This window comes from Paramisgurnus dabryanus, chromosome 8, assembly GCF_030506205.2.
Source record: "Paramisgurnus dabryanus chromosome 8, PD_genome_1.1, whole genome shotgun sequence".
NCBI lineage: Eukaryota > Metazoa > Chordata > Actinopteri > Cypriniformes > Cobitidae > Paramisgurnus > Paramisgurnus dabryanus.
In genome coordinates, this window is record NC_133344.1 from 21,139,571 (window position 1) to 21,162,829 (window position 23,259).

The 23,259-nt window shown below is 36.0% G+C and overlaps 2 protein-coding genes across 2 annotated transcripts in view; both read left to right on the forward strand.

Annotated features, from left to right (window-relative positions):
* The window catches only part of samsn1a (SAM domain, SH3 domain and nuclear localisation signals 1a), a 41,775-nt gene that overhangs the window by 12,389 nt on the left and 6,127 nt on the right, over nt 1–23,259 (forward strand). The window contains exons 2-9 of the mRNA XM_065280918.2: nt 2,223–2,484; nt 17,667–17,810; nt 17,950–17,996; nt 18,885–18,922; nt 19,033–19,113; nt 20,166–20,263; nt 21,303–21,408; nt 21,590–21,918. Of these exons, the coding sequence (XP_065136990.1) occupies nt 2,332–2,484; nt 17,667–17,810; nt 17,950–17,996; nt 18,885–18,922; nt 19,033–19,113; nt 20,166–20,263; nt 21,303–21,408; nt 21,590–21,918 (996 nt within the window). The 5' untranslated portion in view covers nt 2,223–2,331. The remainder of the gene's footprint in view (nt 1–2,222; nt 2,485–17,666; nt 17,811–17,949; nt 17,997–18,884; nt 18,923–19,032; nt 19,114–20,165; nt 20,264–21,302; nt 21,409–21,589; nt 21,919–23,259) is intronic.
* LOC141282476 (uncharacterized) lies at nt 11,107–11,949 on the forward strand. Its single transcript, XM_073815466.1, is given in 4 exon segments — nt 11,107–11,360; nt 11,437–11,476; nt 11,478–11,518; nt 11,622–11,949. Coding segments are annotated over 4 exon segments (216 nt in total). The 5' UTR covers nt 11,107–11,308; the 3' UTR covers nt 11,705–11,949.

Genomic DNA, 23,259 nt, shown 5'->3' on the forward strand with positions numbered 1-23,259 from the left:
TGTTTCCCTTAGCGGAGTTCGTTCCGCGGCTCTCTAGTGTTGCTAAGAGAGTGTATTTTTTATAGACCTCGTGTCTTTTTATCCATCACCTTAGTGGTAGACCCCTAGAGGGTTTTCTTTCCGCAGCGATCTTAGTCCCGCCTGACGAGTTCGCTTCCCAGTTCGCCTAGTCACTATCGTGGGTTAAGGAACAAGTAGTGACCGGCCTCTGCTTCAACCCCATTTCCGTTCCCTTAAAGAGGAGAGTCGGAGGGTTTATGCAGGCACTGGAAGGGTCAGCTTCAGTGGCGCTTTGGTAGGGATTCCCAATTCGTCGGTCACGACGTGACGTCGTAGTGACCGACTGAAAGGGAACGTCTCGGTTACATATGTAACCCTCGTTCCCTGAAGGAAGGGAACGGAGACGTCACGTCCCGTCGCCACAGTTTGCTGTTCCACTGCTGATATCGGCCGGACCCTTTCCTTCTGTCCAGCTTTCTCAGCAAAAAATAGCTGATTTGATAACTGCACCTGCCGCTCATTAAATACCTGTGCGGCGGGGCGGCGCCGGCAGATGCAATTATCTGCATGCCAAGTTCATTGGCGTTTTAAAGGTTTCTCGAAGCAGATAGGTCACCCGCGAAGCGGTTCCCAATTCGTCGGTCACGACGTGACGTCTCCGTTCCCTTCCTTCAGGGAACGAGGGTTACATATGTAACCGAGACGTTTTATCAGGAAAACATTCCAAGATTTTTCTCCCTATTGTGGACTTCAGTCGATCTCGGTAGTTTGCCGTTTCAGTGCAGTTTAAAATTGCAGTTTCAATTCAATTTTATTTATATAGCGCTTTTCACAATTGTTTAAGTGTTTCGAAGCAGCTTTACATTAATGGAAGCAGGAGAAAACACAGAAAATTGGTGGACAACATAAGAACAGAGTACAGCCGCTAAGATTAAACCGTGCTAGCAAGCGTAGTAATAATGTAACAAATAGAAGACAGTTCTAAAGGGGGTTGCACACCGGACGCGCCGCGTTGAGTTTCGTCTAGGACAACTTGGAGGTATCGTACACCGGAAGTGCACATTAAATAGCGCGAGCTTAGTCAGATAGCGTCTACTTCAAAATGCTAAAAATATACGTTAGCAGCCAGTGTTAATCGTTAATGATTTGGGACAAATATGAGGTTATTTAATGTTAAACTACGTGAGTGGCGCTCTGTGGTGCGACAGGGATTTGAGCAACTTCCTGAGTCGTAGCTGGGCGCCGCGGACAGGCGCTACCTGTCGGCGCCGGTGTGTGTATACTCATAGAAAACAATGTGTTTGATTTTTTGGGGAACGGCGCCGCGCTGCACGGCCGTCAAGCCAATGTCAGCTAGGGGTTGAAAAAATGGCTTTTTAGTCTGGAGGAAAAAGTCCTAGGAAGACAAAAAACTTTGAGAGAGAGCCAGACATAGCTGATTCTATCAAAGGGCTCTTAACAATCCCAACTGAGGCATAGGGGTCTTATCTAGCAAAACAATAGTCATTTTTGCAAAAAAAGAAGTACTTTTTAACCACAACTTCTTGTCTTCTTGCACTAGCCTTGTAATGTGTCAGCGTGACCTAAAGTATTACGTTATCATGTCGAAAGGTCAGGCATGATGTTTGCGAAACTACCACTCCAGAGTTGAGAAAAAGGACCTTTCAGACGTTGATGTATGTGGAATGATACAAATTAATGTCTTTGTTTCAGTTTATTGTTTAAAATCGTCCACAAGTGACCGTTTCACATACGTAACAATGTGGTGCATTGGCTAGTGCAAGACGAAAAGTTGTGAGTACATATTTTTTATTTTTTGGCGAGAATGACAATCGTTTCACAAGATAAGATCCTATGCCTTGGTTGGGATTGTTTTGAGCCCTTTGAAGCTGCATTGAAAGTTCCACTATATGGAGAAAAATCCAGGAGTGTTTTCCTAAAAAAAAAAAATTATTTTTGACTGACTGAAGAAAGAAAGACACAAACATCCATGGATGACATGGGGGTTAGTAAACAATCAGGATTTATAATGAAAGTGGAGTAACATAAAGCATATGTTGATACTTATTGATCGCATCATTTTTATTTGACCTGGTAATGGTCCATATTTCCTGGTCTATTTAAGTCAGTCATCATGTAGATGATTTTTTCCCATACTTGTTGATTTAACTCTTCTGAAGAGAAAAAAACGAGCCCATTTGTCTGTCCTGTTTGTCTCTCAGCATGCTTCTGGGCTGGCTGCTCTATAAAAGGCAACTTTAACACTGAGGCAGAGAGGCCAATGGCTCTGCATAGCTCTGAGGGACAGAAGAGCAGAAGGTCATCTGCAGCATGCCTGATGAGTCTCTGTCTGTAACCCAACTCACTGAAGGAACAAAAGGCCACAGAAGTCATGACCTTTCAGCTGACGGGAGAGACAGAAGTTCAAAGAAAAGACTGGGATGTGGGTATGATGAGTCATTATCAGCTATCAAGAAGTGTCAGGTACACTAACTCAGAAAAACACACTATTTGAACATTGAAAATATACAGTACACTGTACTTATAGTATATATATAATACATATAGCTATAATATAGTCTTAAAGTGACTTTACAAGGTACAGTATGTACTGCATGTTCCCTGGGTTCAAACCTATGACCTTGCTCTACCACTGAATTATACCGGAGCACATGTTTTGAGTCCTTTTCTAATTGAATACAAACTAAATTACTAAAACTATCTGAGTAAAAGGCTGCAATAATGCTACATGAGTTGTATAATTTCTTAGTACTTGGTCTGCCCCCCCCCCTCCCCTTCCCCAATTACTGTGAGGGCAGGCATGCACTTGATGAACCATGCAATCCCAAAACTGGAATTTTCTAAAAAGGCTTTTCCTCACTGGAAGCAAGGAAATCAGACCTTAAGGGATAGTTCAATTTAAAATGAAAATACTGTCATCATTTACTCGTCCTCATGTTGTTCTAAACCTGTATGAATTTCTTTTTTCTGATGAACACAAAAGAAGATATTTTGAGAAATGATGGTAAACACACAGCAGATAGTGACCATAGACTTTACCATCAACTGTGTTTACCATCATTTATCAAAATATTTTCTAAGTCATTTATCACAATACTTCCAAAATATTTTTTCCTACTATGAAAGTCAATGGTCACTATCTGCTGTGTGCTTACCATAATTTTTTTTAAAATATCTTCTTAAAAATTTTAAATTCACAGTGCTTCAGGAAAAGTAGGTAAACCCTTGTATTTAATAGCTTGTTGGACCTCATTTGGCAGCAATTACTTCAAGAAAGCACTTTCAGTAGTTCTGAATCAGACCTGCACATCGTTCAGAAGGAATTTTCTCCCATTCCCCTTTACAAAACCTCTTCAACTCAGATTTATTTGTAGGATGTATGGTATGAACCGATCTCTTGAGGTAATTTCTATGAGGTTAAGATCTGGGCTTTGACTAGGCCACTCCAAATGGCGCATTATCCTGTAGGATATTTTGTTAAACTCAGGAATTCATTTTCCCCTTGATGATGGCGAGTGGTCCAGGCCCTGAGGCAGCAAAGCATTCCCAAATCATGATGTTCCCTTCACTATACTTCACTGTTGGGATCAGTGGCAGAGATGACTTCTTTTTTCGAGAGTACTCGATGCGAAGTTCGTCACAACATGTATGGAGCCCGTCATGTGTGGTTCGTAATTTTAAAATATGTGTTCTGCGCGTCAAGTGATATATGTGCATCACGTGTCTTGCCAAAATAAGTGCATGCTGCAGATGCATCTAAAGGGTTTATGACAACAGTGTTTTTCAGGAGAGCAGTGGCTTCCTCCGTGGTGTACTGTCATAGACACCGTGCCTGTTCATAGACTTACATATGGTAGACTCTTGAACAGAGATGTGTGCCAGTTCCATTGTTGTCTTCAAGCATTTAGCTTTTACTCGTGGGTTCTTCTTTACATCATGGAGTATTCTGCATTGTGCCTTAGGAGTTGTCTTGGCTGTGCCCCACTTTTAGGAAGAGTAGCTACAGTATTAAACTGTTTCCATTTATAGACAATCCGAAACCGCTCCCTATCTACTATATAGTGCACTATATCAGGTGTCGGCCATTTTGTATCGGTGTCCGAAACCTGAGTGAATAACTTCATTCCCTACTGTACATTCATTCACTACTTTTAACCCACAATGCATTCTGATTTTGAGGGTACATTCGATGTACACTGGCTCACTCATATTTCCCATGATACAATGGGAGATGAACACGTGACTGGAATCAGCTAAAGGATACTGACAGTAAACACCAAAAATGTACGTTTATACACATTTTTTATTCTTGTTGTCAGTTATTTTCTACATTTTAGAAATAAACAGTTAAAAAAATTGCAATATCTTTTATTTAAAATATAATACACATTTTATTATTGAACAATAAACAAACAACATAAAAAATGACATTCAGTTGTTTTGATCTCTTTATTATCAACTAATACAATAAACATGACAAATGTGATAAACAGTAAGAAAGTAAACTTTAGCGTTTCACAGATCAATCAATAAAGCCACACATGTGTAAAGGTTTATGACGAACCCCTGCGACAGCTCTCTGACGCATGCTATTAACGTCACTGTCCGAAATCGCTCACTCATTTTCGTTCACTTCTTCTCCATATAGTGGACTCAATTGTCATTTGCTATATAGGGAATAGTGAATGAGTGAACGAGGGAGCGGTTTCGGACGCAGCTTCGGTCAAACGGTCAACTGATGGATGTCTAAACATTTTGAGATTGTTTTGTATCCCTTTTCAGCCTTATGAAGTGCAACAACTAAATAGACAGAGCTATGAGAGCATGATTTATAAGAGCTGATGCTTCTAAAGGACAGCAATCTTAAAATTTAGTGGCTTTTAATCAATCAAAGTAGCACTTAACCACACCTTTAAACAAATTTTATTAATATGACTCCAGTTTGCCAGTTTATGACACAAATTAGCTTTCATTAAAGTCATTATTTTATGGGTTCACTTACATTTTCCTCCAGCACTGTGAATGTTTAATGGGGTGTTTTCAAAAAAGACACAAGAAACTAGAATTATTTGTGAGTTGTCAGCTTATGCACATTGTGTTTGTCTATTGTTGTGACCTAGATGAGGATATAATTACATTTTATGTCAAATCGCTGAAGAAAACCAGTTCATTCCTAGGGGTTCACATACTTTTTCTTGCCTCTTTATTTAAATTCAAGTTTTGAAAAAAAGAAATAGGTTTTTAAAGTAGTCTTAGACTTTAAAGGGACACTTCACTGATTTGCATTAAGCTTTGTATAGTTAGAACCCCAGTCATGTTTTTGAATGGTCATGCATAATTTCCTCAGTTGGCGCTGAGACAGGAGAAATACAGATTTCAGTGTTGCACTTCCTTCTTTCAATGATGTAAAAATCATCATTTTGCATCATTGAAAGAAGGAAGCCTAATATCTTTGTTGAGGGGGTGAGACTACAAACACCCCTTTTCTAGGTCAAATAAGCACCAAATTCAAAATTTATGTTACATTTCGACTACAAATATGACACACTTTCAATAAAGATTAATGTTTCTACGGGTGAAATACTCCTTTAAGAACCTATTATATACTGTGAGCATAAAAAAATTAATTTATTCATTTAGCAAACACTTTTATACATAGCAACACATAAAAAAGCGTTTAACACTTTGCCTAAGGAGCCCACAAGAAAAACACGAATATCGTAAAAGATTTATTCCATAAATGTTGGCAAGGTTCATAAAATAACACACAGCAACGAAAATGAAATTATAGTGATAAAAAAGTTTTTCTTCCGTCAAAAATAGTTCTCTAGAAACAATTCAAAACAATCTTTCTACAGTACTGTAATTTTGCAGCTCAACCAATCATAATTAACTTTTTTCAACTAAACAAAAGTACTTACATTCTTGTCACAAAACTGACAGAACGAGTTACAAGTTGGTGCCATTATATCACGATGCTTCATTTTAAAAGCATAAGCTATACTGCAAAATAATGCTTGCTTAAACTGCTTTTCACACCAAAATGAATACGCACAACAAGCATCCATTCCTGCTGTTTAACTGTAGAAGTTCGTCCGTTTTATATGAACAGGATCTTCCTATAAACGATATGCTAATAGGAATCACAATTTACCATCTCAGTGTGTGAGAAGCACACTGCAGCAAGATGACATTAAACTCTCGGCTTGTCCCATACAGTACATGTGTTCCTCTTGTCCTTGCCTCTGAATTGGAACAGAGCTTACTACAGCGAGACCTGGCTGGCGCTTTATCACATAAACCTTCGGTATACCTAATCAAATAAGCAGCCAGGCGTGAAACCATATTCCACTCTGTTCACGTAGCCCAGCGATGAGTGCCTTGCAGAATCAAACAGGACACAGGATTAAGTGATGGAGTCAGAGTCTTACTAAGGGCCTTGTGCTACAGCGATTAGGTGAGAGGCATTACTGAGATTGTGGGTGGTACAAAGGATGAGCGAGAGTGACTCTTAAAGACTCATCTGTTTACATATATTACGAAAATGTATTTATTTGCACAATTCCAACATCTATTCCTATATATTGCCTATAGAGCAGCATGATTCTGTGTGTCATTGTGTAATCAGAAATCGGGCCACAGTTGAATGATGAATGAAACATAATGGCCTGGTTTGTGTATTGAGCATATTGAACTTGTGGATAAACATTATCATTAACGTGTCTTCTTTAATTAAACTTGTCTGCCGCTGTATTATTGATTCTTGTAAATGCTACAAACTTTTTCCTTGCAATGCTGCCCATCATGTTTACCACTATTGACATACAGCAATGTCATCTTGCTCTTGCAGTTTTCTGACTCTGAGAATAAATGTTTGTGGGTTTAGCATCGGTGGTAATCTGTTAAGTTTTCTGTTAACCACATTCAGTCTTGCATTTGGCCGGAACAGCGTTCAGTGTGATACCAGAGGCCGAAGGCAGGCCGATTAGAAAGCCGCTTCATTACCCTTTGTCACATCAACTCAGATTTATGATTCCTAATGGATGACACTCTGTTTCGGCAATTTACCAGGGAAGATGAGAAATCAGAGGCTTTTTGCTATCCGGTCACCACATTGTTCTGTAGAATAGAGATTGAGTTTTTTCAGCTGTGAGACATTGACTACAGACTTGCACTGTCGGGTATCATCTACAGTATATGAGAGATGCACATCTTATATTTTGGTTTGTTAAAATTGTAATTGTAGATTCTTTTGACCAAAATCAAGATGAGATATTAGTTATTCTAGCTCAAGTGCAACATCTGCTGGTGATCATTTGTAATGCAGACCTGTTAATCTATAGCATAACATATCATATCCAGGGGGGCCCCGAGATGGTGTCAGGGGGGCCCCAGTTTTATGACATTTTATGAAACACATTAATTTATCATGAGTTCTGTGTAATTAAACACAAAAAAATAAGGCTACTAACCAAAAGCACTACTTTTCTGTATAATTTAATGTTTTTTTTATTTATTAAAATGTTGAGTGTTCGAACAGTTTTTTGTCACAACTTTTCTTTGGGGGGCCGCGAAGGAATGCACCGTACACAAGGGGGGCCGCACGCTGAAAAAGATTGGGAACCACTATCCTATTTCTAACAAACAGGATATATTAGTGTATAAAATAAATTTTTACTTTTGAGTCATATGACTTTTGCATCAATGATATCAGTTTGTAGTTTATGTTCTTGCCGTGTTCGTTTTGTGCTTACAAACATCATGAAGTTCTTTGATGCAGGACAGACTGTTCTGTTCCCGTCGTCTTCATTGACACATGGGATGAATGGTGAGATATCACTGTAAGATCACCTTCAATAGGTCAGATGAAAGTCAACACAAAGTATGGAACACCCAAATTTGTCTTCTGAGATTCAACCGTTCAGCTACTTTGAAAGCATAGCCTACTAGGATTTGGACATGCCTGTTGGGATTTAATCCACAGTGTAAAAAAATGCAGCGTGAAGTCAAAACTTGGTTTTGCAAGTCAATTCAACCTACTATTTTCAGTGTTGGCCTGTTGACATAATAAAAATAAAAACTAACTTAATTTGGTAACACTTTTTTGAAGGGGTGTTCATAAGACCCACATGCACATGGGTGACTGGGATGACATTTTCATAATCATGACATGACACGTGTCATGAACATGAAGGAGATTTTATGCACATTTATGACAACTGTCATTAAGTGTCATTTGTTTAATTATGTCATTTATTTTTAATGCAAAGATTACATTGTTTAAGATGTCTTTGTTATGACAAATTTACCAATAACCAATAAATTATAACTTGTCAAGACAACTTGACATTACCAAGATCACATAATTGACTACTTTTATAGAATTTGTCATTAAAATGTTATTAAGTGTTAATACTCTGTCAAATAGTTTTATAACCGGGTCATGAATATTCTTCAGTTCATAGTGTTTTTTTTTAAGTTTCCTCCAGGTGTTAGAGAAATAAAATCAATCATCCAATAATAATTAAAATTTAAATTATTTTATTTTATTACATTTGGAGACAGATTCAACTAAAATTAAATGAAAACAACAATAATGGGTTAAGCCATGCAGCGTTGAGTCCATATTGCTGCAAAACAGTTAATTACATTAAATTAATTAATAAAAAATATATTTCTATGCCAGAAAATTTCTGAACCCTATGTGTGAGGAAGAACAAGTTCTGTTAGTTGTCAGGTTTTTTTGTCCTCATACATAAAGTTAAGTATATTTTTTTGACGTGTCTGTTGCATTTTGTTAAGGTTTTAAAATTTCTTGACATAGTTTTTGACATTAACACTAGTTGAGGTCAAGAAAAATATTCATGATGCTGTTATAAAACTATTTGACAGAGTATTAACACTTAATGACATTTAAATGACAGTTTAATGTAATGTTAACCTATAAAGCTAGGTAGTTTCTTAAGTTTGATAATTATTCTGCTATGTCAAGTTTATAACAGATTTATGACAAGTTATGATGTATTGTGACATTGTGTCATCAAACAATGTCATCTTTGCATTAAAAATGACATAATTGAACAAATGACACTTAATCTCCTTCATGTTCATGACACGTGTCTTGTCATGATTATGAACATGTCATGTCAGTCTTATGAACAACACCCATTCAAGTAAAGTGCTACCTTTAATTTTTTAAGTTAAAGTAGCATAAAAATATAACGTTGATTGACAAAATGCTTAATTTTTTACAGTACACTTTTTAGAAGTTTAGAGGAGAGACAAAATATGTACAGGCAGTCACACATTACTTACTGTAAGGGCACAGTTACCTGTATTCATAAAGAAACTCATGCTGTTTTATTGAAGTGATTATTTAGACAGGAATCCAATTGCTTAGTAATTCCAATTGCTTTCAGCAATTCGTTTAATGCATCGAAAAATTGCATTAGGAGTCCAAGATTTCATTTTGTTGAGTGGTGTAGCACAGGACTGTATGCTTTCCAATAAATTGCTTTTATTAAAAAATGAATTAATGGATCGATAGATGCAGTATGGTTGTTTGATTTATGAATAAATAATGGCTGGGTTGAAAATGCTTTCTTTTTCAACTAAAGACTCAATCAACTTCATTTCCAAATAATGATGGTATGTTAGCAAAAAAAATTTTTGTTTCTGCTTATATATTGATACATGATATCCATATGTGTTACAGTGTAGTGTTTCTTTCTTTATAAAAACCAAGACACAATTGTTGGGTGTGTCTAATTACTTTTGATCTCTGTTGCCCTCTGCTGTCTGTGCTAGTTCTCTTATTACACCTCTTGTGTAATGATCTCCATTTTGGCCTACAACTTTACATTTATGCAATTTGTTTTCTCAGGAACCTCTTTCTAGATGAGACAAATGCATTTACTAAAATTACCTTTTGAATGTACTGCTCAATAACTCGCACATTCATTTTATTTCTGCCCTCATTATGACATAACTATGATGAGTGAGCTATTGTCCTTTTTTTAAGGTTTGATCTAGAACACGATGCTGTCCATTATCTCTCGCTCTAAAGTTGTTCATCCATTATCATAAGCTGCTAAAGCTGTGAGAAACTTTATCTCATCCACTTGTTTCTCAAGAGTAAACATTATTCATTTTTTTGGCAACTTGAACAATGCTGAATCTCATAGCAGAGCATTGCCAAGCTGTCACTCCTTAGAGCAATATGTGACCTTTGTGGAGATGCCAGTGTGTCAAAAACAATACAATATTAATAGTTAGACTTTTTACCCATTAGATCTACTTCCCATATCATTTCTGCTTTTGGATCAGATTTGCATTTTTAATAAGAATTAGGAAGCTATGAGAGGTTATGCAAACTGATTGATTTAGTATGGTGGATATGAGGAGAACAGAAATGGTTAAAGTATAGATCCTCGTAAAACATCAGTGAATTGTTGTGGTTAAAAATTAATGCAATGTTTTCTACGTAATAGCTTCGTTATATTACTATGAAGAAAAATATGTACTATGTAAATTGCAGAAAATATAAATAAAAATTAGACATTAAAATAAGTAAAATTATGGGTATTTATAATGATTGTAAGGTTATGAAGTATGGAAACAACCAGAGATGGTGAGATAGGGTTGTGGTGAGGTAGGTAGAAAGTATTAAACCTCTGTGGGGAAAGAAGTGACATTAGTAAGTGGTTTATTCCTGAGGGTGTGATGCAGTGCTTTAGGTTTTGATAATGGTGTAAAATGAATATTAATGGGCTCAGTCTTATCTTTTATAACCTATAAGGATTAAGTGTGTGGTTGTGGAGGGTTGAGATGTTAGAGGGGCACTGTAAACCACACTGTAAATTAAAATTTTGAGTTTAAACAACTTGAAATTACAATTAATGTAAACTTTTTTATAGTGAGGAGTTGCTATAAATAATAAAGTTGAATTAACTTAAGCTAATTCAACTTAAGTGTTATAATGTATAAAAAAATGTGTAACTCTTTACTTGTCAAGAGAGTTTAAATTATTTGTAATGTGCAAATGTGGAGTGCAGCCAAAGACTTGCCAAATATGCAGTTTTGTGCAAAGGAAAAGTATCAAGAAAAGTCATGCATGAGAATTCCTAAACCTGGTCATTTTACTTCCTGGTATGAGAATTAAACTGACTTTTATAGTTGCGAGAAACCTGTTGTTCAGCATTACTTTTGTGCATGAGCGTTTTCAGTAAAAGGTGCAGAAAGGCTTTATAAAAAATCATTTATACCTTTGCGACCAGGCCGCTTCACCATGAAGACACTAGTGTGTGCTTTAATTGTGGTGCTCTTCTGCAGTGCCTCAGGTAAGCTGTCTGTCTTTCTGTCTGTCCGTCTGTCTGTTTAGTCTATTTGTCTAATATTGTCTCTTATATTTATTAGTCCACTCTTTGACATGCTAAACTTGTGAGAATGGGAACTGTTTGCCCGGACACAATCAATTACTGCAAGACTGTTTCAACAGGTACAGATTTTTCAGTATAGTCAACTTCAGGTTTGTTATCCCAGGTGACTCAAATAGATAAATAGTAAGTGATATGTGCATATTTTTTCTCTTTGTTTCGTAGCCGAGGTCTTCACGCGCACCTGTGAGGAGTTTTGTGTGCCTGAAGTGAACGTCCATTGTTGTAATACTGACCTATGTGACTGATGTTCCCTCAACATAACCAGTCCTTTTCATTTACCATCTGCTTATATAGTCAAATAATACTCACTGTAATCATAACAGTATAAAGATCAATGTGTTACTGTAGGTGGTGGTTATATTTAAAACCTGCTGTCAGGACTTTTTTCCATTCTGACTCAATATAATTTGTTTTTACACAACATGCGCTGCTTGGGAAAATGTCTTGTAAGCGTATACTTTCCTAAATCTGACTGATTTATAAACGAAATAAAAACTACTTGTGTGTAGGTCATGTAGGGCAGAGTTGATATGAAGCATCTGTAATTTTTTGCTGATTAGGGGATGTGCATTTGGCAGATGCTTTGATCCAAAGTGGCATAAAGCGCATTCAAGGCATATTTTCTCTAGACAAAATGCAAATGTTGGTAAATGTCGGTTCCAGATAAATTACTGCATGTAATTGTCTGTAACATGCTTAAATCAATAATGCTCTGTATGGGTGTTTTGGATGCTTTCTATATGTTTAGGAACTTACTAAATACTATTTACATGTTATAAAAACAATGGAACAAAGATGTTATTTTCAACCCAGCACTGGGTCAAAAAATGAACAAACCCAGCCGTTGGATTAAGTTAAAGGTGCAGTGTGTAAATTTTTGCGGCATCTAGTGGTGAGGTTGTGAATTGCAACCAATGGCTCAGTTCGCTGTTCTTTCCTCGCTTTTGAAACGCATAGAGAAGCTACAGTAGCCATCACCAAAAAAAAAAAAAAAATGACATTGATGGAGACAACTTCGTAAAAAAAAGTTTGTCCGTTAAGGGCTTTTGTTAGAAACATGGCGGCACAAAATGGCGACTTCCACGTAAGGGGACCCTCGGGTATGTAGATAAAAACGTCTCATTCTAAGGTAATAAAAACATAACAGTTCATTATAAAAGGGTCTTTATACACCCCTAATAATATAGTTTTCTATATTATTTTGCATTTCTGTCAAGAGATTCTTTTAAAAATTACACACTGCACCTTTAACTCAGATTTTTTTTTTTATTTGACCTAACAATTGATTAAAACAACAGGAAGTCAATTCAACCTACTACTTTAAATGTTGTAATATCTTGTAATAAGTTGACAAAACTTATAGAAACAAGTTGAAATTGTTTAACAGTTTCAGATGTTTTATCCAAAGTGGATGTTTTATCCAAAGTGACCTACAGTGCATTACATGGTGTACATTTTAGTAGTGTGTTCCCTGGGTTTGAACTCACAACCATTTGTGCCGCTAACGCAATGCTCTGAGCTATATAGGAACATAAATATATATGTTGATTTGACATTTTTTGCAGTATATCTTAAATTACAACCCAACGACTGGGTGCGTCCATTTTTGACCCACTATCATGCATTGTCTTTAAAAATAAAACCGTACACAAATGATTTGTTCTGCTTCTAATAATCTTAATTCAATGAGGAAAATTTGGGTCAGACATGAGTTAATCCCCATGTCTTTATTTCATTTTCCATAGCAACTGGGTTATTAAACAGATTGAGGATTTTCTCTCTTTTTTTCTAATCAGCTGGCAAACTGCACACCTTCTCACACTGCATCACGTGCACACGATCCCCGGCATAGCAATTTATCTTGTCATGTTTACTAATGGACGGCGGAAGATTAAAAGCCAGAGACCTCCGTGCGTTAAACTGACATGGCGTTTCTGTCAATTTACAAGTTCTAAGAAATGAGCGAGTGAATGAACTGTCCTTTCTGAGAATCTGGGCTCTTTCACTGATTAAGAAAGAGATCCAAGATTAGTCATGAACAGTGAAAGGATTTAAAGACGACAGCGCACATTGATGGATTGAAACGTAATTGAACTGAAACAGAACACGGCGCACTTCTGATTTTGCTTTTCTGGCAATATTAAATTCATATTAAAATAAAACCTGTGGATGCCAGAACAATGCTGTTAAAGACACAATAATACATTTTGGGGGGATTTATAGAAACAGGTACAAAAACCATTAAACTGACAAAATTCTAATTAAGTGCATTAGTTTTAAGTGTACTTTTAATACCGGTGTTATAAATCACATTGAATTGCCCTTATATACAGCATCTAGGAAATGAACAGATTGCATAATTTGGCAAATTTCCCAAAGTCAAAACAAGCAGATTATTACTCAGGCAAAACAAACGTCTGATGACCTTCATTCTGTCCCCGGCACAGCCGGAGAGAAACCATAAACCACCACTTTCATTTTGAAACCAGTCAGGTTGAATCACTTCTGTTCTGAGGACTGCACACCTGCAATATGTGTCATAATCCTCTGGGCCTTTTTCAAGACAATTCTACATATAAAACCCTAAAGTTCTGTAGACAAGACATCGTATGTGGTTTGTTTAAGAAATACTCTCTGTGCTAGCAGGTAGTGTCATATGCCAAGTCAGTGTATCCAAAACTTGGTAGATTTCATCTCGCCCAAAATGGCTTAAGATGAGTTTCCCGAACCTGAATAATAAATTCAAGCAGGCACCATGCCTTAAAACCTCTACTTCTCTGTTTTGTTTGGATGGATTTAAACAGGGCATTTATTCAATAAAGTATTTTCAACACAGTACTTACATATTTCCTCAATATTACCAGTGAGTCTACCCATATATTGTATTAATGTACTAAATGTGGTGCTTAACCATAGTTTAAAACCTTTTGCATCGAAATGACAATAAAGGCATTCTCTTTTATGCACTGTCAGAAATAAAGGTACAAAACTGTACCTTTTCTGTCACTGGGGCTGTACCCTAAGTTTCTGTTTGGTACCTTTACAGGAATACAAAACAGAATTCAATTTTGGGTAGATTACTGTACCTTAAGGACCTACATTGTTAGAATAAAGTCAAAATATCTACCTTAGCTGTCGTGTCAGTGGGACAGCACCCTTTAAAAAGGTAATTTTATGGACCATTAGGTACAGATATGTAAACATTTAGTACCAATTTGTACCTTTGAGATACTAATATGTATTTTTGAGGTACTAATAAGCTCTCTTTGGTCCTAGCAAGTGCCTCTGAGGTACTAATATGAAATCCTTAGGTGAACAGCTGTACTTTTTGAAAGGGTACAGCCCCAGTGACAGAAAAGGTACAGTTTTGTACCTTTATTTCTGACAGTGTAGTTCACATTAGTATGTCAGAAGTACATGCTGCTACCCAGTAGTGCATATAAGAACCTCAAAGGTACATATTGGGACCAAATTAATATACATCTGCACCTAAATGGTACATATTAGGACCTTTTTTAAAGGGGTCTACCCCAGTTACAGCATTTTTGTCCATGTTTTTCTGACAGTGTATCATGTATTAAATAATTAATATACCAAAATCATGGTTACGGCACTTTTACTATAATAAAACCATGTTTAATTCAGTGGCCGGGGACTTCATTTTTCAAGGGTGCTCGATGCAAAGTTCGCCACAACATGTATGTAGTCTGTCATGTGTGTGGTTCCTTTTTTTAAAATATGTGTTCTGCGCGTTGAGAGATCCTGTGTGCATCACGTGTCTTGTCAAAATAAGTGCCTGTTGCACATGCGTCTAAAGGGTTTATGATAAAAGAGACGCTCGCGTTTTCCAGATACTCGCATAATCTCATGCGTAATCATAGTTTACTGTTACTGTCTTGCATGTATTTTGTGAATGTGAGCGTCTCTTTTATCATCTCGTTTTGAGCGCTAAAACACGTGATGCACATGGTTCACATCGGATGAGCATGAGCCGCCACTAATTTAATTTAGGGTTATTTGGCATTATTTGGTTTATAAACCTAAAAGTAAAAAGATTAAACCTAAAAAGTGAAAAAAGATTAAAAATGGTCAAGAACAAGAAGTCTCAGACTTTTTAAACTTTAAATTAAACAAAATAAATAGCATTCTTTGTACATTTTACAATTATGTATCATGCAGATACTATGGCGGTTTTCAGGGCTTAAGTCTAGTCCCAGACTAAAATTCTTGCATTGTGCATTGTGTGTAATTATTTTGTATATATAAATACACACACATATGTTTTTAGAAAGGTTCAATCTGTTGTTATATTAATGTTCTAATAACGTTTTTAAAAATTTTATTAAAACCATTATATAGATATATTAGATTTTATATATTTGATATAAATAAATAATATATATTCATAAATAAAACAATTCTTAAATTTATACATGTATGTTATATATTACATACAATACACACACAAAAATTTGTAAAACACAAACTTTTATTTTTGTATGCGATTAATCGCGATTAATCTTTTGACAGCCCTAGATATTTGTAAAGTATTTTTGTTAAATACTACTTTCCTAATATAACTAAAGTCTAGTCCTGACTTAATCTAAACTCTGTTTGTGAAACCACCTCTTTATTCAAACTAAAGTCACATATTTTAATATCAGTTCAACTGAGAGCGGACCAATTGAGTTACAGAAATCTTGTAAAATAATTTCAGTGACTTATATTACATAAATGATAAACAGCGACTCTACCATAGCCCAGAACAAAAGCTCTCATGCCAGTTCATTGGTTAGTAAACAACAGCAGTATTAAGAGGCTCAGAGCTATATTGAGGGGCTGTTTGGAGTGGTAATGGTCCTTCACATCTATTGGATTAGAAAGGATGTTGTTCACTATTAATCTGTAGAGCATAAGCAGCCTGAAACACTGAGCTCTCTCTGCTCTCTGTCTGCTTTGTGCCATCATTTATCCTTCGCTGTGGGCACTGGAAACAAGCCACACTTTCCAGAATGAACCTCTTCTGCTTCTCTCTGGTAAAATGTGATTCACCTTCTCCTTCCTGTGGTTTGTTGTGTGTAGATGAAACGTGATCTGTTTGAGGGTATGAAGGTATTGTGATGTTCAACATGCTTTACCTTTTCATATCAATAGCTTGTTGTTTGCTTATTGTTTTTATTTTTTGTTAAAATTCATGTACTGTGAAATAGGTGAAATCCTGTGCTATATGTCCACGTCAATGTGAGTTGGACATATTAGTTATTTTGTTGGTATGAATGTTAAATTTGCGATAAACAAAAAAGGAAACAATTATTTTGGTTTCTCTCACATGGTTTTTGCTAAAAAAAAAACAATAGCCTATCAAATCAGTGGTGAAACGTTTGATAGCCATGCTGAGTTTTGCTGACAGATGTTGGGTTGTTTTTGAGCCATTCAGGATTAATGATGGTTTTACTGCACTGAATTTATACTGGTCTGCAAAGTAGTTGTTTTGTTCCTTTTGTCCTAAAGGAATGCATGTTTAAATTTAAAGTTAGTAATTTAAAGTTAACAACACCTTATGCTAAAGAATATGAAGAAAAAGTAGACCTCTTACGAAAAATTAACCATGGTTTGTACTGTAGTAAAACCATGATAACCACAAAATAACCAAAGTGAAACCACGTTTAGTGTATTAAAAAAAAAACATGGTTACTACACTTTTACCACAATTTTCGTAAATTAAATCTCGAAAAATGCTGCTTTCGTAATAAGCATTCAAAGACATCAAGGCATGTCCGAATCCGATGTTTGGTTTACTTCCTGTCTCCAGAGATCCCTTCATTGTCTTTTCCGACAATTCTATGCTTTGGTGTGGGCCTTCACGGAGAATGTGATTGGTCGAGCCTGGTAAAGTTCGAAAAAAATTAAATGGCGGCCAATAAAACGGCTCAAGCACAATTTTTTTCTGTAAATAAGGTTATATTCTCCCTTTTTGCAGCTTTTGATTGCATTTCTAGCTAGCAATTATTATTTTAGTTTTCTTATATGGGATTAGTTATCACAAAGGCACTCTCTGTTTATTTTTCAAACAAAATTCTATTACACTGCCTATGAAGGTTGTCCAAATGCGTTTCCCGAAGTCTTGCCGGAACAATCCAAACTTTTTAATCATACGTGATTAGTTGAATATAAATTGAGATTGTTGTGTTATTGTAACTGTTATAGGAGGGGTCAATGGACAGTCTGTATGAGGCGGTACAGGAGTCATGTAAGGACCAGGTTTACACCATTCCCAACCGGTCCTGTAGCCCACATGTGCTCCTAGATGACCACAACAAATGGAGGAGTGCAGGGCGATGCATCTCCATGGTAACTATATGTACATGTACATGATGTTAGACTTATACAATGTCAGAGAAAACACACTGGACATCTAGACATGAATATTAAACATGAATATTAAAGTTTCTGTGAATAAAATGACTAAAGTGATTGTATTTATTATCAGGACATTTCACAAATCAACACAGACAACACGAAAAAGACGAGTCGAAGGTAAGTGCTGTTGTTCTCAGTGCAAAACGAGAATAGAGTCAATGTTATAAACCAGGGATGCCCAAACTTTTTTGACCAAGGGCCAAAAATCAAACCTGACTGAGGGCTGTGGGCCGAAAGTAAATGTGCGTTATATTAAAATTAAAGTTGCCTTGTTTCTCCTAATTTATAATTTTCTAATATTTAAAAAAGAAAAAAGAAAATATTACTCTGTTTATGCATAACAATTTTATTTTCAAAGGTAACTGTTGTAAAAAATAAATCATTTAGCCGATAATTTTTACATTTTCCTTTTGTCTGTGTGCCACTGCCTCAACCTCTCCATTATTAGTATATAGTACCCGAGTACGTTGAGTTTTGTGATGCATGCTATACACCTTGAAGTATGCAAGTACATTAAAAGAAATTATTCACTTTAATTCCTTGCATTTAAATTTAATTTACATTTTTGTAATTTACAAATAAAACAAAATTTAATTAGAAATATAAACATCTGTGTCAATGACATTTTTCCTTTTTCCTTATCTCACATGGCATGAAGGGCCAAATAAAAGGTCATTGGGGGCCAACTTTGGCCTGCGGGCCCTAGTTTGGGCACCTCCGTTATAAACTGTCAATGTTATAAACTGTCAGAAAAAATAATCAGAAATAGCTCCTAGCTGTCACAAAACAGTTCATGTACAGCTTTTCACCTAAAGAATTCATATTAGTACCTCAAATGTACATTTTGGTACCAATGGTACATAATAGGACATTTTTAAAGGGTGCTTTACAGCTTGTGCTATGAAGAATAAACTCTGAACTACAAATATGCTGTCTACTAATGTCTCTTTGTAACACCCAAAGAAATAATAAAATGCCCTAACATGTTTCCTCATCATTTTTCAGCTTATTACAGAAATCTGTCTCTGAGACTGAAGCTCTAGGTATGTCATTTTTTTTCTAAATCGTAAATATTCTCTCCTTCCTGTAAGCATAAAACATTGTTCAACCTTTAAAGAAAAAAACCTTAATGGTCTTGTTTTGACTTCTTCAGATAGGGTCTGTACTAATTCAATCTGGCATGCCACCAAAGAGCAGGAAGATTTAGTCCTCCTGAGGAACAATCAAAATGAAGGTAAAACCGGTCTGAGGATTTGTGTTAAGCCGGACTAGATTTCTATTACGGCACATGCAGCAAAACACCATCCACTTACCAATGGCCAATCAGGTTCTCTGTACAAATCCGACAGCGTCTAATCCACAGTCAATGGAAAGTGAGAAAAACATGAGCACAGTGTTGTGTAGACATCAGCTTGCCTGTTATTGTGAGAATAACTAGCAGGCTCTTATTTGTAAATAGTGCATTACAGGTACTTTCACAATGTATGTGGGTAGTTGCGTGTGTCCACAGACCTTGTCTTCATCAAGATTTCCAGTTAAAATGTAAATGAATGTGAAAGTATATGGTTTCTAATTTGTTTTTAGTAACAAGGAGTGTGACAATTGTATTTTAATTAGCATAGGTTTTATATTATACAAGCTTTAGTAAAAAAATATGCTGATTAAAATAGTTTATTATATATTAAATGATCTGCATACATGTTAAGGCAGCAAGGTGGGGTTCAAGTGTGCAAATAGACATGTACAAAAAGCAGTGAATAGTACAAAGTCCTGTGAAGTAGCAATCTTTGAGGTATTAATATGCGCTATTTATAAAGGGTACCGCCTAGTGATAGCTTTTGTACCTTTATTTCTGAGAGTGTGTAAATATTATGCCATGCATTTTATGAATCTCTTGTGTATTTTGGCTTATTTTGAAATTCATTTCTGAGAGGAACTGTTATGCTGTTGAATATGTCTATATAGATGTAATATATTTCTTTGATTTAGGAGATTAAAATCACCACATGATATTTCCCCTTGTTATTCAAGGTAACAAAACAGGAAACTACGCTTTGAACCACAAAAGTTTTCTCGTACGGAATGTACTATTTTAATCTTTGCTTTGGTTACCCTTTTTTGTTTGCATTACCAAAGACTCTGAATTACCAAAGACTAAAAAATAGTGTCCTGGTGTTATGTACTAAATGGTAAAAATGTCCTAATGGCTAAAAATCAAACAAGTGCCTTCATAGTGACTTTGTACTGTTGCATACTTTTTACATTAAATGTATTTGTACATTTCAGATTTGGTAAGAGCTCTAAGCAGGGCTGAATATCAAACAATGTCAAACAGACCAACTCAGACCATCTCGAGAAACTCACAGAGAGATTTACCTGTTCAGGTCAGTAAATTGGAACATTTGCATCCGGCTTAGTAACATTGCTAATATTTTTTCCTATAGACAATTAATGTAAGCTATCTTTAAAGGGAACGTTTCACAAGACGTTTTTAAGATGTCAAATAAATCTTTGATGTCCCAAGAGTACGTATTTGAAGTTTTAGCTCAAAATATCATATAGATAATTTAGTATAACATGTTAAAATTGCCACTTTGTAGGTGTGAGCAAAAGTGTGCTGTTTTCTGTGTGTCCTTTAAATGCAAATGAGCTGATCTCTGCACTAAACGGCAATGCTGTGGTTGAATAGTGCAGATTTGGGGGGGGTATTATCCCCTTCTGACATCACAAGGGGAGCCAAAATTCAATGACCTATTTTTTCACATGCTTGCAGAGAATGGTTTTTTAAAAATAAGTTCTTGGGTTGATATGTTTTGCATTTTGTAGGTTGATAGAAGCACTGAGGACCCAATTATAGCACTTAAACATGAAAAAGTAAGATTTTTTGAGATATGTCCCCTTTAACTCTAGAAAAAAACAGGTGTGTCTATAGGGAAAACAACATGATACAGGGTTTGGCTGTATTGTTTGTTGTACAGATGGTTGGGTGAAGGGCATCATTTTGCTCATTAAATCCCGTTTCCCTCATGGCATCAGATTCCTTCAAGGCTGCTAAATTTTATTGTCGTGAAATATCTAAAAGTGCACACACTTGAATCATACCACTTTAAAAAATGCTGGGATATTTTCAACCCGAACTTTAGGTCAAAAAGGGACGAGCCCGGCAGCTGGGTTGAAATCTACCCAAAAAAAATTTATATTTGACCCAACAATGGGTTGAAACTACTACACAGTATTTTGGGTTAAATTACAACCCAGCGAGCTGGGCTCGTGCCTTTTTGACCCAATGCCTGGTTGAAAATAACCCAGCATTTTTTTAGAGAGTATGTTGTTGTATCATAACAATATTGCCAGCATATTGAAACTCTGATATTACAAATAAATGCAATATTTAGTGAATCTATATGTACTGTCTGTCAACAGACTGAGACAAATGGAGAAATGATGCACCTCAAAGGAACAAGAGTGAAAAAAGTTGAGAGGAAAGGCAGTCACAGAGAAACTCCAACACAAGAGACAACAATTAAATGTGAATTATTATATGCATATTTTATATCAATATTTATATGGTTTAAATACACCATAATAACTCCTTGCAATAGCTGTTATGTTTTTTGTTTTGTTTTTTGGTGCACCACACTAGAGTTTTAACAGTGACAAGTGTCAATGTCATTTAAAGCTATTGATTTTTTTATCTGTGTCTTTGAAAGGTCACATCAAAGGTGCCAAAGGCATGGTGCCTTTATTATTAGATATAGGGGCACAGACACAAAAGAATTGTGCCCCTGCTGTAAGGTCAAGGGTCATAGAGACAGCACCGTTCAGTGGACAGCGCCGAAGCAACCCTGCTGAAACAGCCCTGACCTGGGTACCATCACACACCTCCTATCAAACTCCAAACGTTGAATATCAAATCCACAGCTATAAATGTACCAAAGCCTCAAGTCAAGGACATCAAATCAATGTTCAGACCATAAAGAGAGACCCATCTCCAAAAGGAGGAATGCAATCCACCAACATGGGTTTCGGTGCATCCAATGTAAGTGTTCTGTACAATAGCATTAGCATTATTATCGTTCATCTGTCATTTATTACTAAAAAGCACACACTGTCAGAAAAAAATGGTCCCAAGCTGTCATTGGGGCAGTACCCTTTACAAAGGTCCTAAAATGTACCACTCAGGTACTGATATGTACCAGTATGTGCCTTTGAAGTAAAGTAAGAGGGTACCACTCACGTGACAGCTACGGACCATTTTTTCTGACAGTCAGTGTTGGGGAAAGTTACTTTTAAAAGTAATGCATTACAATATTAAGTTACTCCCAAAAAAGTAACTAATTGCGTTACTTAGTTACTTTTCATGGAAAGTAATCATTTCACATAGAGTGCATAACCTCATTAAATTTCTTACGAATTGCCATAAAATAGCATTGCTATACAAAGAAAACACGTATAACTTATTTCCTACAAATCCTTTTCTGCGTTAACCGTATTTTCCGGACTATAAGTCACACTTTTTTTCATAGTTTTCCTGGTCGTGACTTATAGTCAGGCGCGACTTGTAAGTCAGTATAAAATAATTTTGACATACAGTATGAACCAAGAGACAACATTACCGTCTACAGCCGTGATAGTCCGCTATATGCCTCTCCTGTATTATTGATGTAATTCAATGGATTCAGTGATGTGGAATGACGAGCCTGCAAACTTGGCTTGTTCTGTTTATTTAGCCTATTCAGCCTTCCAGATATGTTCTGTATGCTATTGTGTATCGTGTAAATAACTGATAATGTTACGTTAAGCTACGGACACCTATTCAGCCTGCTGTTCTGTGTGCTATTGTTTAGTTGAATAACTTGCCTTTTCAGATTAAATGTCTGTTCTTCGACTTGGATTTTGTGAAATAATACTAATAAAACTAAATGCGACTTATAGTCCACTGTGACTTATATATATATTTTTTCATCTTTATGACACATTTTTGATTGATGCAATTTATACCAGAGCGACTTGTAGTCCGAAAAATACGGTAATAATCTTTTGATGTTTTACAAGCTTTTCTAGCAATGGATTTTCTAGCACAGTGTATCACTCTTGGATAAAATGAAGCTAAAACGTTGGCAATGGCTATTTGTTTGTGAGGGCTTGTGGTGCTTGAGGAAATAGATTATAACTGTATAATCCTGGATTTGGCTTGCCAGATTGCAGACAGCTGGATTAGACTATATTATTGTCTATAAGCTTGATTGCTATTGGTCAGTTTTATATAGCAGTACATTTGTCCTTGTTAATTTTAAACATGGTTTGACATACATCACATGAAAAACATTATTGTGCAGTTTTGCAAACTTTCCTAATTAAAATTCAGAAGGTTGTGAAA